The following is a 16,466-nucleotide window of genomic DNA, read 5'->3' as shown; positions in this document are numbered from 1 at the left end:
ATTAATATTATTTTACATATCTCGTGTGGTGTGCACTTTTGTCTCAGTGGTTCAAGGCTATTTAACGAAGACTTTTTAGGCTAATTTAACAAGGCTATATATTTTTATATTTCATATTTTTACATATTCATATTAATTTATATATCTCGTGTGCGCTTTTGTCTCAGTGGTTCAAATATTTAACGAAGGCTATTTAATTTAGCAAAGTGTCGCACACTACTGTGCTTGTAAGCCTGCCAGACGGATATCTTTTTCGATAGCCTTTTAATGAAATTGGAATTTCAGAATCACATAGCCAATTTATATTTAATTGCCTACAATAGATTATTTATTGATTATATTGAATGAAATTTCGCATGCCCAGCTTATTTGTAGTCAATCTTTCCCAAACAGAGTTGGAAGAGAGTAAAAACTTACCAGTACTAAGGAGTGCTGAGCAGAGGTGGGTAGTAACGAATTACATTTACTTCGTTACATTTACTTGAGTACATTTTTTGGGTAACTTGTACTTTTAGAGTATATTTAAAGATGGGTACTTTTACTCTTACTCAAGTAAATTTCTTGTGAAAAAACTGTACTTTTACTTAGTTACATTCGGTGGCGTTCCTCCGCTACTGTCAAATGGTAATAATTATATGATATATTTTAAAATAAATTAATATGACTTTCGCAAGTCTCGCGAAACGTTGGAGAGGCTGCTTCGCAAGAGGTGGCTATACGCATCACCCGCTTATAATTAGCGCGCGTTTAGTTGGAAGATGATGGCCGAAGCAGAGTAAGATGTGTGTGAGCTACGGGAGGCAGATTGCCCGTGGCCTCAAGTTCAGTCTATGATTTCACTCCAAGATATAGAATAGTTTCATAATGCGATGCATGCTGTGTGCACCAAAACTAACTGACATCTCAGCATACAAGAATTCCACCCTGAAAAGAACATGTAGCGGTAAGTGTCACAATGATGCCTATATTTGAACACTATTAATGGTCCTTTGGTAACTATGGGACATTTTCCCTTATTATAATACTATTTCACACACTGTCCGAGTGTTTTCCTCATATGCGCTCTTGTGCAAGCAATGACAAATCGTTTGAATCCTCCAAACAACACACGTCCACGAACAAACGTTCACATCACATTTACATATCCTTTTCTTCACAAAACGAAACAAATTGAATAGCCTAATGTGACATCTTGCATTTATACACAAATCCGGACAGACACCTGTCTGAAGTGTTAAAAATACATACAAATAAAAACGGTATTGTATTTTATTCCTACCTAAAGAATAGCCTATATACTTATAAAAATATAAGAACAAAGTATCTTTTAAGAAGAGCTCTGGTTAGCCCAGCACACCATTAATTTACACTGTTTAACCATTAATAACACACACACACACACACACACACACTACACACTACACACTACACACTACACACTACACACTACACACTACACACTACACACTACACATATATATATATATATATATATATATATATATATATATATATATATATATATATATATATATATATATATATATATATATATATATATATATATATATATATATATATATATATATATAAATATAAATAATAAGGTTCATTAGTTTACATTAGTTAACATGAACTAATAATGAACTGCACTTATAAAGCATTTATTTATCTTTGTTAATGTTAATTTCAACATTTACTAATGCATTATTCAAATATTGTTAACATTAGTTAATGCACTGTGAACTAACATGAACAAACCATGAACAGCTGTATTTTTTATGAACTAACATTAACAAAGATTTACCAATGCTGAACAGAGGTGTTGTTCATGGTTAGTTCATGTTAACTAATACAACCTTATTGTAAAGTGTTACAGAGAGGTGTGTGAAAGCTCTCCAAGTAGCCTGAAATTCAGGGTTTTCGCTTCTTATCAATCAGATCGAAAGTAACTAGTAACTAACTACTTGAGTCGTTTTCTCATCGAATACTTTTTTACTCTTACTCAAGTAAATATTACGATTGTTACTTTTACTTTTACTTGAGTAAATATTTCCGTAAGTACTTGTACTTTTACTTGAGTACAGATTTTGGCTACTCTACCCACCTCTGGTGCTGAGGCAGGTCCAGCTCAGTTTGTACTTTCTGAAGCCGTTTTTTTTTTTTTTTGCCAGCTATGGGAGAAATCGGTCAGCGTTCGACACAAACCCATGGCCCGGGCGGTGCGTTCTTTTTCTGCTTTCATGACTTCTATCTACCAACCCGCTATTGTCGGCTGCGCAACCATATGAGAGAATTGTGTTAAGCACGTGCAATTAAAAACTGAGGTCCTGCTTATGCGCCTGTATTTTATGCTTTAGTAAAATTAAATTCAAATTATAGGCTAAAAGACATTACACAGGTACAAATGGAATGTTATAATGGAACATTGCGCTCCCCAACTCGCGAAAGGTCGGATTTGCTCCATCTTTTATGTTTTGTTTAGAAAAACTTGAATCCATATAAGACACGTCATTAGACACAATCCATGTCATTAGAATCAATGAATCCATGGAATTAGACACAACGTGCACACATGTGCAGGCCAATGTTTTTTTTGTTTTTTTGCGGTGATGGCGGTGACGATCTCAGACCCGCGGTAGGCGTCACGTGACCGCGGTATTGCGGTAATGCGGTAACTGTCCCAGCCCTACTATACGCTGTGTTTTCCGCCAAACTGGCAACCTGTGGTGTCGAAATACTATTGGGTAAACTGGCAATGTGCGGTATCGCACAGACCAAAACAAAAACAGGCATTCCGACACAGAACACACATTTCAAAGTAGAATATCTGGTTGTAGCTTTATTTTTCAGAGAAACGAGTAAGTGAACTCAGCATGTTTCCTCAATATCTGCAAACATATGATATTTGTATTAGGGCTGCAACGTCGACGTCCACTACGGAAATACGTCGACATGTGGGAAATGCGTTGGCGCGTCACATTATTTACATTCTAGAATAATGGCAGAAAATTATCATTTATCATATAATGCCAGAATGCGACATTCAAAAGTGTGGGAGTACTTTAAACAGAAGCCGAATAAAACTATGCTTTGTTCGCTCTGTAACGGCGGTTTCACGCTGCACGCGGTGGCAGAGCAGAAGCTGTGCGCGTGGAGAGCGGGAGCCACGCGCCCGTTGTGCTTTCACACTGCCAGTGTTTGTCTCGCGCAGTTGAACCATGGCGTGTGTATTGCAAATACAGACGAATATTGTCCATTCGGTCACATTTTCCGGTGTTCTTCTCCGACCTCAGTACGTCTCGTGCTTTGATTTATTATGGGCAGCATATATCTGCATATAACATGCTGTATATAGGTAGTTTACATGATTAAAGTAACATTAAAGTTAAGATATGCCTCTAGTTTTAATCATGTCTTTGAAGTTTGGGCAAAAACTTCTGGCAGCTAGAGTCGTTGTTTATGCACATGTATATCTTCAAAATAGATGACCATTTATACATTAACACTATGCTGAAAGCTCCTGTACGTGAACCTTTTGCAGATAAATACAAGTGCATTTTCGTTTACTATTGACACAAATCAATAAGTAAATCATACTCAACTATTATAGTAAACAACATTTCCTAATTAGGCCTACTCTGTATACATTGTATGATGAATAGTATCATTAGATATTAGAGCTGCAACTAACGATTATTTTTTCTGTCGACTAATCTAACGATTATTTTTTCGATTAGTCGACTAATCTAACGATTATTTTTCCAGATTAATCTTATTATTCTTTTTTACTGATTATTGTATTTCAAAGAGGGTAGTGAATTTGTATATTATTTTAACATGAAATCAATGAATGATGACAATATTAATTGTATTTCAGGAAGGGTAGTGTACATAGTATGCCATTTTATAATGAAATATATGAACACAAGAAGCTTTTTAAACATAATATATAATGATACTATTCATCATAAAATGTATACAGAGTAGGCCTAATTAGGAAAAGTTGTTTACTATAGTAGTTGAGTATGACTTACTTATTGATTTTTGTCAATAGTAAACGAAAATGCACTTGTATTTATCTGCAAAAGGTTCACATACAGGAGCTTTCAGCATAGTGTTAATGTATAACTAGTCGTCTATTTTGAAGGTGCATAAACAACGACTAAAGCTGCCAGAAGTTTTTGCCCAAACTTCAAAGACACATTTAAATGATTAAAGCTAGAGGCATATCTTAACTTTAATGTTACTTTAATCATGTAAACTACCTATATACAGCATGTTATTATGCATATGTGTTTGGGACAGAGCGGAACCAGGTCGCATTTACAGCAGATATATGCAGCCCATAATAAATAAAAGCACGAGACGTACTGGGGTCGAAGAAGAACCCCGGAAAATGTGACCGTCTGTTGCAATACACGTGCCACGGTTCAGCTGCGCGAGAGAACACTGGAGAGAACACTGACAGCAGGGTTGCCAGGTTTACACAACAAAACCCACCCATTCGTTACTCAAAACTAGCCCAAAACAAGCTCAATCGCGTTTCGGGGAGGTTCTTTGGTAAACATCGCGTTCGGGGGGTTAAATATGTGTGTTTTTTTTATTCAACCCGCGGACATGAGACACAGCCCGCGGCAACAGTGTAGAAGTAGCCCAATTCCGCGGAAAAAAGCGGACTTGGCAACACTGACTGCAGTGTGAAAGCTCCCGCTCTCCACGCGCACAGCTCCTGCTCTGCCACCGCGTGCAGTGTGAAACCGGCATTACAGAGCGAACAAAGAACAGTTTTATTCGGCTTCTGTTTAAAGTACTCCCAGACTTTTGAATGTCACGGTCTGGCTTTATATGATAAATGATCATTTTCACTATGCCCGGGAGCAGAAGCCGCCATTATTCTAGATCTTCTGTTCCATTCTAGAACGTAAATATTGTGCCGCCGACGCATTTCACGCACGTCGACGCGTCGTTGCAGCCCTATTAGATAAACATAATGTTTAAAATGCTTCTTGTGTTCATATATTTCATTATAAAATGGCTTAAGTACACTACCCTTCCTGAAATACAATTAATATTGTCATCATTCATTGATTTCATGTTAAAATAATATAGTTAAAATAATAATAACGCTTCAAAGCTTCATGAGGCCGTGTTTTGAAATCGTCATCACTATATAAGTCGTTATTTAGGTTTTAGCACAAAAACTATTCTGGTCACTTCATAAAGTTATTTTAGAACCACTTTAGTGAGATGGGACTTTGTAACGACGTCTTTAGTACCTTTTATGGGTCTTGAGAGTGAACCGTGCATTGTGCCAATGGAGGCCTTTCAGAGCCATCAGATTTCAACTAAAATATCTTCATTTGTGTTCTGAAGATGAACGGAGGTCTTACGGGTGTCGAACGACATGAGGGTAAGCAATTAATGACAGAATTTTCATTTTTGGGTGAACTAACCCTTTAAGTTTCCTTCAGGACTTTTGTAAAAGCCAAAATATGACCACACCTCAGATTTGGTCCTTTTAGAAGTCTGAAAAATCTCCCGAGTGCTGTCACTGCCATTTCTTCTCATTCAAAAACGGCGCCTGAGCCAGATTGACGCTGACTGGACAGATTTACCGCGAGTTTTCAAAATCGTGATAATCACACGCGGTTTTAATGATAATTAAATTTTAAACGATATTACTAACCGTCACTTAATTTTATCGTGGTTTATCGTGAAACCGGAAATCGTTTCATCCCTATTACATACAGCACCTTTAATTAAAACCATTTCATTTAAAAAAAAAATTGTATCACTTTATATTATTTTTACAGTTTACTTTCTACTTTAAATTTTGATCAATGCTGATAATAAAAAAAAACACTGATATGGTGTCAGATTTATTGAAGATCCCTACTGTAAAAGCAAATTAACTTTAAGGTATCAATTTTTCACATATGTCACTCTTCGCTCACATAATCTGTACAGGGCCACAACAAGGCTTGGTTTATCCAATCACAAGCCTAATGAATTGAATTTAGTTAAATGGGTGATTAGAGGGAATCAAACTACATCCCTTCTGCTCTCCTGTAGGACTGAAGCTTAGCTTCATACCGCCGCTGAGTCATACACAGAGCCTGATGCCACATCATTACACAACCTTTCCTCAATTCACTGAGAGAGGAGACTATTTTTTCCTCCGTTGTGCACTGATCTGAAGCTCTACATCAAAATAATCTGTTCAGTGCAGAAAAGAAGCCCATAATGCTTTGAATGGCTCATCGTTTTTCAAAGAGTAGGCATTGGTGGCATCAGCCAAAAATTAACGGCATATCGGTTGCAGAGCGAGTCTTGGAGAACGATTATGAAGATAAATGTGTTTCCTCTTTGGAGAAACATGCACTGCTGAATCAGGAACGTGTATTAAGGAAGTAAATAGGGCCAATTTTCGTGTTGACTTTAGAATATATGTTTATCCACCGGAGCGAATAAAGTAGAGAATGTTCCCAAAGGCCAGAAAGATTTATGCTCATTCTCCACCGAAAGGCTTCTATATTTTGACAAGCCTAGCAGCGTAACACTGCTGAGAGAGCGAGGGGTTTTAAAAGAGATGCCATTCTGCTCCTTGACTTCAACATTTCCTGTGCTGGAGCCACCGAATGAGCCCACCTTACCAAAAAAACCCTCTTCCATCACAGGAAATGAAGTGGTTGGTTTAATCATGCTATATAGGCTTAGCGAGTCACAGCGACAGGGGCGGGGATATATCTTGAGTCCAGTCAGGAAACCAGAGTGAATAGCCATTTCCTGTTTTGCCAAGTCCCCTTTAGGTTTGGTCAGGGCTGCAAAACATCAGAACTATTGACTATCTATAAGACCGCTTCACGTCACCCATTCCAAATCAGTGTTATTTATATACCATTATTGTGTTTATTAATTGGCTTTTTTTTTTATATTAATTCAATTCAATTCACATTTATTTGTATAGCGCTTTTCACAATAAAAAAAGTTTCAAAGCAGCTTCAGAGAAAACGCATGCGTCTACATTACAATTTAAAGTGATTTGTCCACATTATGTATTTCAGAAATGCACATATACAAAGCACACAGATTAGCTAACAATGTATTATTGTTCAATATAATAATTAAATTAAAGCACAGAAATAAGTGAAATAAGAATACATGTTAATGATTAGGGTATATAGAAATGAGCAAATGGGTATATATATTAGCTTTATTTTTCATATTCCCAGTTAAAATTTTAGTTTTAACTGGTTTTAGTTTTAGTCTTTCTTATGGGCTTTTGTCTTTTTTTTATTTATTTTTTTATTTCTATATAGCTTTAATTAAGTTAGGCAACATTACACATTTGTTTAAGTTTTTTATTTTAATTTTTCATCTAATATTTATATATAATTTTATTTCAATTACTGAAAATGATTTTTAGTCCACAACTAACAACACTTTGTAATCAATTTGTAATTTTGTTATGCATTTTTGACATTTCTATATAGTTTTATTTTTATTTCAGTTTTTGATTTAATAATTACATTAACTTTAACTTATTTTAGTTCATTTCAGTTAACCCTAATTTTCTTTTTCTTTTCTTTCATCTAATATTTATATAGTTTTATTTCAGCTTTATTTCAATTCCTAATTTTGCATTGTAATTCACACAATAACAACACTGCTCCAAAAAAAAAGCCTATTATTCTACACTTACTTGTGCGATTTTTTTGATAAATATTTGGATAATGTGTCAATAGAGGATATCCTGATATACAGTGAGGAAAATTAGTAGGGGTGTAACGATTCGTTTTAACAACGATTCGATTCGTATCACGATTTGAGGTTGTCGATACGATTCAAGGACGATTTTGGTTCATTTAGAACGATACGATCCGAGACAATTCAGTGACTTGAAATCGATTCAGTAACTTTTTAGCCAAAAATTGTGTGACTGAAATAAATATCTGGATACTGGTCAGTGCAGGTGAAGTTTCCTAGATTCCTGTTGTTTCTTGTAAGGGAATCAGGTATCACTTAATTATGGATATAAACAAACAAGTAAACAACAATTAATGGCAAATGCATTCAAATTTTATTTGAATAAAGTGCAACCAACAGTTTAGGTTGAATTAACAGGAAGTTAACCTTTTCTGCTCTCATTTTCAATACTCAATACATTTTCAATAAAAGCACAGTAAGTGCAACCAACATTTCAACAGTAGGTTAACCTGCTACTTCTGCTTTTGTTATCCAACATATTAATATTACAATATTAATATCAAAAATAAAATGCAAGTAACTTCTCTTCAGGTTTAATTAATAGTAGGTGTACCTGTTACTTTTGCTGTTGTTTTTCAACATTAAAATAATACAAATACAATATTAATATCAAATATAAAGTGCAACCAACATTTCTTCAGGTTGAATAAACTGGCTGAACCTGCTACTACTCTCAGTTTAATAAACAAACAATATTTAACAAAAGATAAAATGTAACCAACTACTCTTCAATGACTCTACATATTTCTTTTTCAAAAATATCAACATGATCTGACCGCAGAACACTTCTCTGTACGTTCACTATGTCGCCAGCAGTACTACAAACTCGCTCTGCTGGCACACTGGTGTCAGGAATGCACAGGTAACATTTAGCAAGGGTTGAAAGTACAGGTAGCAGTTTCTCCTGGTGGCTTGATAATTTCTCGCTGGTTGGCTTCTCCTCTGCCATCCGCCATGCTATGTTTTGTTTTCTTAGCGCTGCTGCTGATGCGTGCGTTGCGATGATGTCACAGATAGGCAGACCGAATCGAGTAACGTTTAACGCCGTTATCATTAAAAGTGCTAAGAAAAAGCATCCATTTAAAGTCTGACGTGCTTAAATCCAATGCGTTATTTCCTATGATCGATACAATCGATTGATTACCTTTTAAAACGATGTTAGATCGATATATGCCGTCCGGAAGGCCAACTTGCCGAGCACAGATCGATGTAGTTAGATCGTAGGAAAATAAATCGATACATCGATGTAGTAGATGAATCGTTACACCCCTAAAAATAAGTATTTGAACACCCTGCTATTTTGCAAGTTCTCCCACTTAGAAATCATGGAGGGGTCTGAAATTGTCATCGTAGGTGCATGTCCACTGTGAGACATAATCTATAAAAAAAAAATACAGAAATCACAATGTATGATTTTTTACCTATTTATTTGTATGATACAGCTGCAAATAAGTATTTGAACACCTGAGAAAATCGATGTTAATATTTGGTACAGTAGCCTTTGTTTGCAATTACAGAGGTCAAACGTTTCCTGTAGTTTTTCACCAGGTTTGCACTGCAGGAGGGATTTTGGCCCACTCGTCCACACAGATCTTCTCTAGATCAGTCAGGTTTCTGGCCTGTCGCTGAGAAACACAGAGTTTGAGCTCCTCCAAAGATTCTCTATTGGGTTTAGGTCTGGAGACTGGCTAGACCACGCCAGAACCTTGATATGCTTCTTACAGAGCCACTCCTTGGTTATCCTGGCTGTGTGCTTCGGGTCATTGTCATGTTGGAAGACCCAGCCTCGACCCATTTTCAATGCTCTAACTGAGGGAAGGAGGTTGTTCCCCAAAATCTTGCAATACATGGCCCCGGTCATCCTCTCCTTAATACAGTGCAGTTGCCCTGTCCCATGTGCAGAAAAACACCCCCAAAGCATGATGCTACCACCCCCATGCTTCACAGTAGGGATGGTGTTCTTGGGATGGTACTCATCATTCTTCTTCCTCCAAACACGTTTAGTGGAATTATGACCAAAAAGTTCTATTTTGGTCTCATCTGACCACATGACTTTCTCCCATGACTCCTCTGGATCACCCAAATGGTCATTGGCAAACTTAAGACGGGCCTGGACATGTGCTGGTTTAAGCAGGGGAACCTTCCGTGCCATGCATGATTTCAAACCATGACGTCTTAGTGTATTACCAACAGTAACCTTGGAAACGGTGGTCCCAACTCTTTTCAGGTCATTGACCAGCTCCTCCCGTGTAGTTCTGGGCTGATTTCTCACCTTTCTTAGGATCATTGAGACCCCACGAGGTGAGATCTCGCATGGAGCCCCAGTCCGAGGGAGATTGACAGTCATGTTTAGCTTCTTCCATTTTCTAATGATTGCACCAACAGTGGACCTTTTTTCACCAAGCTGCTTGGCAATTTCCCCGTAGCCCTTTCCAGCCTTGTGGAGGTGTACAATTTTGTCTCTAGTGTCTTTGGACAGCTCTTTGGTCTTGGCCATGTTAGTAGTTGGATTCTTACTGATTGTATGGGGTGGACAGGTGTCTTTATGCAGCTAACGACCTCAAACAGGTGCATCTAATTTAGGATAATAAATGGCGTGGAGGTGGACATTTTAAAGGCAGACTAACAGGTCTTTGAGGGTCAGAATTCTAGCTGATAGACAGGTGTTCAAATACTTATTTGCAGCTGTATCATACGAATAAATAGTTAAAAAATCATACATTGTGATTTCTGGATTTATTTTTTTTAGATTATGTCTCTCACAGTGGACATGCACCTACGATGACAATTTCAGACCCCTCCATGATTTCTAAGTGGGAGAACTTGCAAAATAGCAGGGTGTTCAAATCCTTATTTTCCTCACTGTATCAGACTAAACTAACAACAAGAGTGTTCACAGATTCTAAGCTGGTTTCAGGATGAATAAAACTAAAAGGAAAATAAAACTAACAACACATTCTGGGTTATTTATAGACCTCAGCTTGGGTTTCACAGTTTTAGCAATTTTCAAAATCAACCCAAACCCCAAAAGGTCTGGACATATTGCTAAGATGTGTTGTAGAAAAAAAGGCTTTGGGGTCTTTGGAGGCGGCCAGGAATCAATACCAACCTGTTTGCTGTCGACTTCGATGTCTGCAATGTAGTTCTCGAACACCGTAGGCACGTAGACTTCTGGAAACTGATCTTTGCTGAACACTATGAGTAGACAGGTCTTCCCACACGCTCCATCTCCCACGATCACCAGCTTTTTTCTGATAGCAGCCATACCTGGAGACGAAATAAGAGATTTACTTCATCCACAATCAGCTCCATGTCATGAAAACACTTTTAAAATAAGAGTTGAATGCACTATGGAATGTACTGCAAGTTTGGCTCCAGTTAGAGCTGCATGATTCTCGATAAACTGAGAATCACAATTTCTTTGTTAATTTGCTAGAGGTTCTGACAAAATGTTCATTACTGCAGTCTATTTAAAATAATTAATCATTAATCATGATTCGATGACTCACTCATAAATACTTTGTTTCATTACGGGATGAATCCTCGTTTTCTGAACAAATCTCATGAATTAATGATTCAATGACAATACATTTTTTGTGATCGATTCTGTAGACATCAGTGTTTATCTGAACTATAAACTTTTATCCCAGTACTTTTGTGATGATATTAATATTTGTTACAGAAATAACGATAGGCCTTGTGGTTGAAAACGCAGATTTGAATGCTCCGGTGTGATTTTGTCAAAGGTTTAATAGGCTCAGGCGAATCGCTATCATTTAGGAATGAGATTGCGTGGGTGTTTGAATCGAAATCATGCAGCTCTAGCTCTAAATGCATATTGAATTTAATAATAGGAAATTAATCTCCTAATTATTATTTAGTTATTTAAATCTTTTTAAAAATAGGAAGATATATAGACGCACATTATAGTTAAAATGGTTTTCTGTCTTGTATTTTCTCTCAAAATAAAGGATGTAATTTTATTCAACATGGAAGTGAGCAGAAACAAGTTACCACAGCCTCTTATTTATATGAGGTAAACATAATGCTGCTTGGATATTTTAATGTATATATAATTGCTGCCGTAATAACGGCCCATTTAAAATGTTTACGTACTGTTCTTTTTTTTTATTTTTTGAGCGGTGATGAAATATATTGCTTTTGTAAATACTTGCCAGCATTTCAGTAATAAAAGTCTAGATCTTTAAAATGCATCCAAATTACAGCGAACCGTATGGTGCTCTGCACTGGTCAAAAAGGATATAAACAGTAGGGCTGGGTATTGACCCAAATTTCACAATTCGATTGCGATTCACAAGCTTGCAATTCGATTTGATTTGTTTCGATTCAATTCAATATAGATTATTTTAGATATATATCAGGTACAATACATGGCAAATTTTCTCAAGGAAAACAAATCTGTGTCTATGTTTTTTATATATAATAAAGTTATAATATTAACTTTACAATTACATAAATCATATTTCTACTCCAAATCTTATATATATATATATATATACTCCCACTCTTTCATGAACACCACATTCAAGGACTTTCAAGGACTTTTTAAAGCACCGTTAATTTTAAATCAAGCACAATAAATACGATAAAGGAGGGTGTGTTACTGCCAATATATCAAATACCTACTTTGCCTGTGTCTATCATTAATGCAGTTACACTAAAGCATATACTGACAACTAAAATACAAAATCCAATGAGGAAAGAGGCTGGTGTACAAGATGCAGTTTGCAGCTCTTATTCCTGCTTTTAACATTTTTCACACTAGTTTTAGTTCTTTTTTATAAATCATTACTTTAAAAACATCAAAATATAGAGATAATATTGTATACATGAATTTTCTAATTAAATGAAAAGATATGGACAAGTTAATTGTTAGGCATTAAAAATATCCAAAATTATTTATTAAATCACCTGTACATGAACCTTTTTAAAAATCAATTTGAAGGCTTTTAAGACCTGCACATATATTAAATTTAACATGTATAATTGCTGCTGTAATAACAGCCCATTTCAAAAGTTTACGTGGGATTCTTCTTTTTATTTTTTGAGCGGTGATTAAATATTGCTCTTGTAAATACTTTAGCATTTCAGTAATGAAAGTCTAAAATGCATCCAAATTACAGCAAAGCGCAACCATACGGTGGCCTGCAGTGGTCAAAAAGGATATAAACAGTGAATTTTGAAGTGATCTCATCTTGAAAACTCAAATGTGGATTCGGACGCCAATTAAATGACCACACGACCTTGGTGTTTGTCTTAAAACAGTAGGTAATTCGGACAGGGATTTTAACGCGGGTGGTGGGAGAAAAACTCTGACATTCTGGATTTGGGCGGCAATAAAATCACCTACTAGCCCTTGTCAATGATGAAAACACCTTATGACCTCACGAGAAACAATTACTATAGGGCTTTTGACAGTAGATGGCGCTTATGGAACAGCAGAAATATATTGTAATAGCTTCCTCCCGTAAGGCTGTTTTGTTCTGGCTTTGGCTATTTTTTTGTAATAGCACCACGCTACTCTAACAAAATGTAGTACACGCTTAATTCAAGCACTTTCAAGGACTTATGTTTGTTTTCAAGTACTTTCCAGGCCTTGAATCCATGTGTCTGAAATTCAAGAACTTTCAAGTACTTTCAAGAAGCGTGGGAACCCTGATATATATAAACATTTAAATGGTGTCTATCATAAAAACATGCCAGATTTATTCATACATGCATTAAATATTGAAGAACATTAAAAATTATAATGAATAGCCTATGTAACACGCAATCTTTAGCAAAATGCCCCTCTTTAGAGTTAATTTTTCTAGCTGACTAACGAGTTTATGGACACTGGATATGGTTTTTCTGAGGTAAATGTGATGTTACATGACATTGTTTTACAAGCTGTTTAACTGACGTCTTTCCGTGGTTGAAACACTGATTGAGCTACTATACGGGATACGGATTTATTATAAGTTGTACTGTATCTTTGAACACACTTTCAGATGCTCATTCATGTTTATTTTGCGCTGTAACAGGTATTAAAGCGGATGAGTTCACGTGAGCTGAAGCGATCACCAGAACGATCTCCACGCCACAGCGTGAAATTTTGAATTTCCAAATAAAAATGGACGTAATTTGAAATCTGAGACGTTGTTTCATATCAATAGTAACAAAGCACAAAGATTACGGCGATATCAGTTCATAAAAATGAGAATCGATTAAAATCGAGAAATCTATATTTTTTACCCGGCCCTAATAAACAGTGAATTTTGAAGTGATATATTCTTGAAAACTCAAAGAGATGTGGATTCCAACGGGAATTAAATTACCACACGAACTTGGTGTTTGTCAAAAAACAGTAGGTAATTCGGCCGGGGATTTTTACGCGGGTGGTGGGAGAAAAACACTGACATTCTGGATTCGGACGGCAATAAAACCATTGACTAGCCTGTCAAATTATGACCCCACGAGAAACAATTGCGGTCTGAATAGGGCTTTTGAGAGAAGATAAATATTTTGAGTCAGATCTTTTCCAAGAATCAGTTCACAAAACTAGCCAGAATGACTCGTTCATGAATCAGTCATCCCCCTCATGAAAGCACCAAAAATATCAAAGACATTTCCGTCTGTTGGTCCCGCCAAATCTCTTCAGAAGTATGGACCACTTTTAGGATACTTTTGTGGTGTCATTTTGAAGCTTGATAGACCTGCTTTCATTCGCTTGTATTATTTATAAGAGTGGCCAAGAAATTCTTTAAAATTCAACACTAAACTACAAACAACAGCTCTTCGATTATTTCCATGCTTGGTCCTCCAACGTGACACAAAACTACTTGTGTTGCTCTTTTTTGAAGTATGATATCTTTATAATTCAGCCATATGTTGTTCAAGATAACAAAACAACTGACCTGAAGGCAAATTCAAGCCGCTGAATCAAGAGCAGAAGGTGAAAACGTGTACGTAAACATGAACATCTGTTTAATGTGAGCCTGATACAAAACTCACCCGAGGACACAATCCTCATGGGCTACAAAACACATCACAACGCACGCAAGGCTTCATAACGCAAACAGACCTGTCAATATAATTTCATAGTGACGGTTATGAAAATTGTCAATTGATTTGAACAATCGATACATCTTTTATCGTTCTTACGGTTTGATTTCCACTTTGAATATTGTTGTATTTAATTTACTCAGCAAACCCAATTTTTTTCACATCTGCCAGTGTTATTTCTGGACTATGGCTACACAATTCAAATCATAAACTGCAAGATGTCAGCTGGGCGATAGAGGAAAGCATTTACTCAATCAACTTAGCGAGATCTCTGAGGAGAATGTATTATCACATTAATCTGTCACGCATTTGATCACCAACATCAATTTCTGCACTAACTCGCTTGTATACAGTGTGACAATTTCCAAGCAAGGTTGCGCTCTGGTGTTTATGTGGGCGATGAGGGAGATTTGTCCCGCATCCATGATGAATATGTGCCAGTAGGGAAGCACAGCTGTGCATGTCGCCGTTCCAAGCCGCCCAATGCTCATCTATTCTTCCGTAGTAATCTTACAACACACACTCTTCTACACTGTCTGGGCTCGTTTTAACACGACCGCTTATCAACAGGCCTCCATCAGATTGTGCTTCCTTGGAGCAGAAAGAACTATTTTTAGTACAGCCTGGGTTTCTTTCTCTATTGCATGAAGCCCCATCCACCCACAGGAAACGCAGGGGTTTATGTCCTAGAAACAGAGAGGGAGGGAGCACAGAAACTATTGAAGAAAAGAAGTTGCAGTTTCTGTGACAGAATAAATCAGACAGGTTTTGTTGCTCTAATGTGATGATATACAAAATATTTTAGGAAAATTTAATTGAGGACAAAAAGCTAAGTTCAGTCAAAATCTTTGTGGCGGGGCGCTTGGGAAAATAAAAAACAAAATGACCCTCATGTCATTCCAAACCCGTAAGACTTTCGTTCATCTTCGGAACACAAATCAAGATCTTTTTGATGAAAATTAAGAGCTTTCTGTCCCTCCATTGACAGCAACGCAACAACCACTTTTATGCTTCAAAAGGTTAAAAAAAAATAATAATCTTAAAATGAATCCAAATGAATTGAGTGGTTTAGTCCAAATTGCTGAAAAAACTTGATCGCTTTATATCATGAACAGATTTAATTTAGGCTTTTATTCACATATAAACATTGATCAGTGAACATAAAAAGAAGCTCAACCAGAAGCTTGACGCACGAGAACAAACCTCTTGCTGAAGCTCAAACGTGCTGCGTAACACGAAAGTGAACCTCATTGGTTCTTCCTTGAGCTCAAACGTGCTGCGTAACACAAGAATGAACCTCATTGGTTCTTGCTGAAGCTCAAACGTGCTGCGTAACACAAGAATGAACCTCATTGGTTCTTGCTGAAGCTCAAACGTGCTGCGTAACACAAGAATTAACCTCATTGGTTCTTGAGGAAGTTCAAATGTGATGCATAACACAAGAATGAACCTCATTGGTTCTTCCTGGAGCTCAAACGTGTTGCGTAACACAAGAATGAACCTCATTGGTTCTTGAGGAAGTTCAAACGTGCTGCGTAACACAAGAATGAACCTCATTGGTTCTTGAGGAAGTTCAAACGTGCTGCGTAACACAAGAATTAACCTCATTGGTTCTTGAGGAAGTTCAAATG

At 36.6% G+C, this 16,466-nt stretch overlaps 1 protein-coding gene and 1 long non-coding RNA gene across 2 annotated transcripts in view; both read right to left on the bottom strand.

The window, feature by feature from the left end:
* Positions 1-16,466, bottom strand: part of rhoca (ras homolog family member Ca) — a 33,681-nt gene that overhangs the window by 8,704 nt on the left and 8,511 nt on the right. The window contains exon 2 of the mRNA XM_079840261.1: positions 10,880-11,037. Coding sequence (XP_079696387.1) covers positions 10,880-11,035 — 156 coding nt within the window. The 5' untranslated portion in view covers positions 11,036-11,037. The remainder of the gene's footprint in view (positions 1-10,879; positions 11,038-16,466) is intronic.
* Positions 122-6,623, bottom strand: LOC307140641. Its single transcript, XR_013818269.1, has 3 exons — positions 4,991-6,623; positions 2,108-3,683; positions 122-432 (listed from the first exon to the last, which is right to left on the bottom strand). It is a non-coding gene; the product is annotated as an uncharacterized lncRNA (long non-coding RNA).

This window comes from Gobio gobio, assembly GCF_949357685.1.
Source record: "Gobio gobio genome assembly, chromosome: 17".
NCBI lineage: Eukaryota > Metazoa > Chordata > Actinopteri > Cypriniformes > Gobionidae > Gobio > Gobio gobio.
This window is presented reverse-complemented; position numbering and strand designations above follow the sequence as displayed.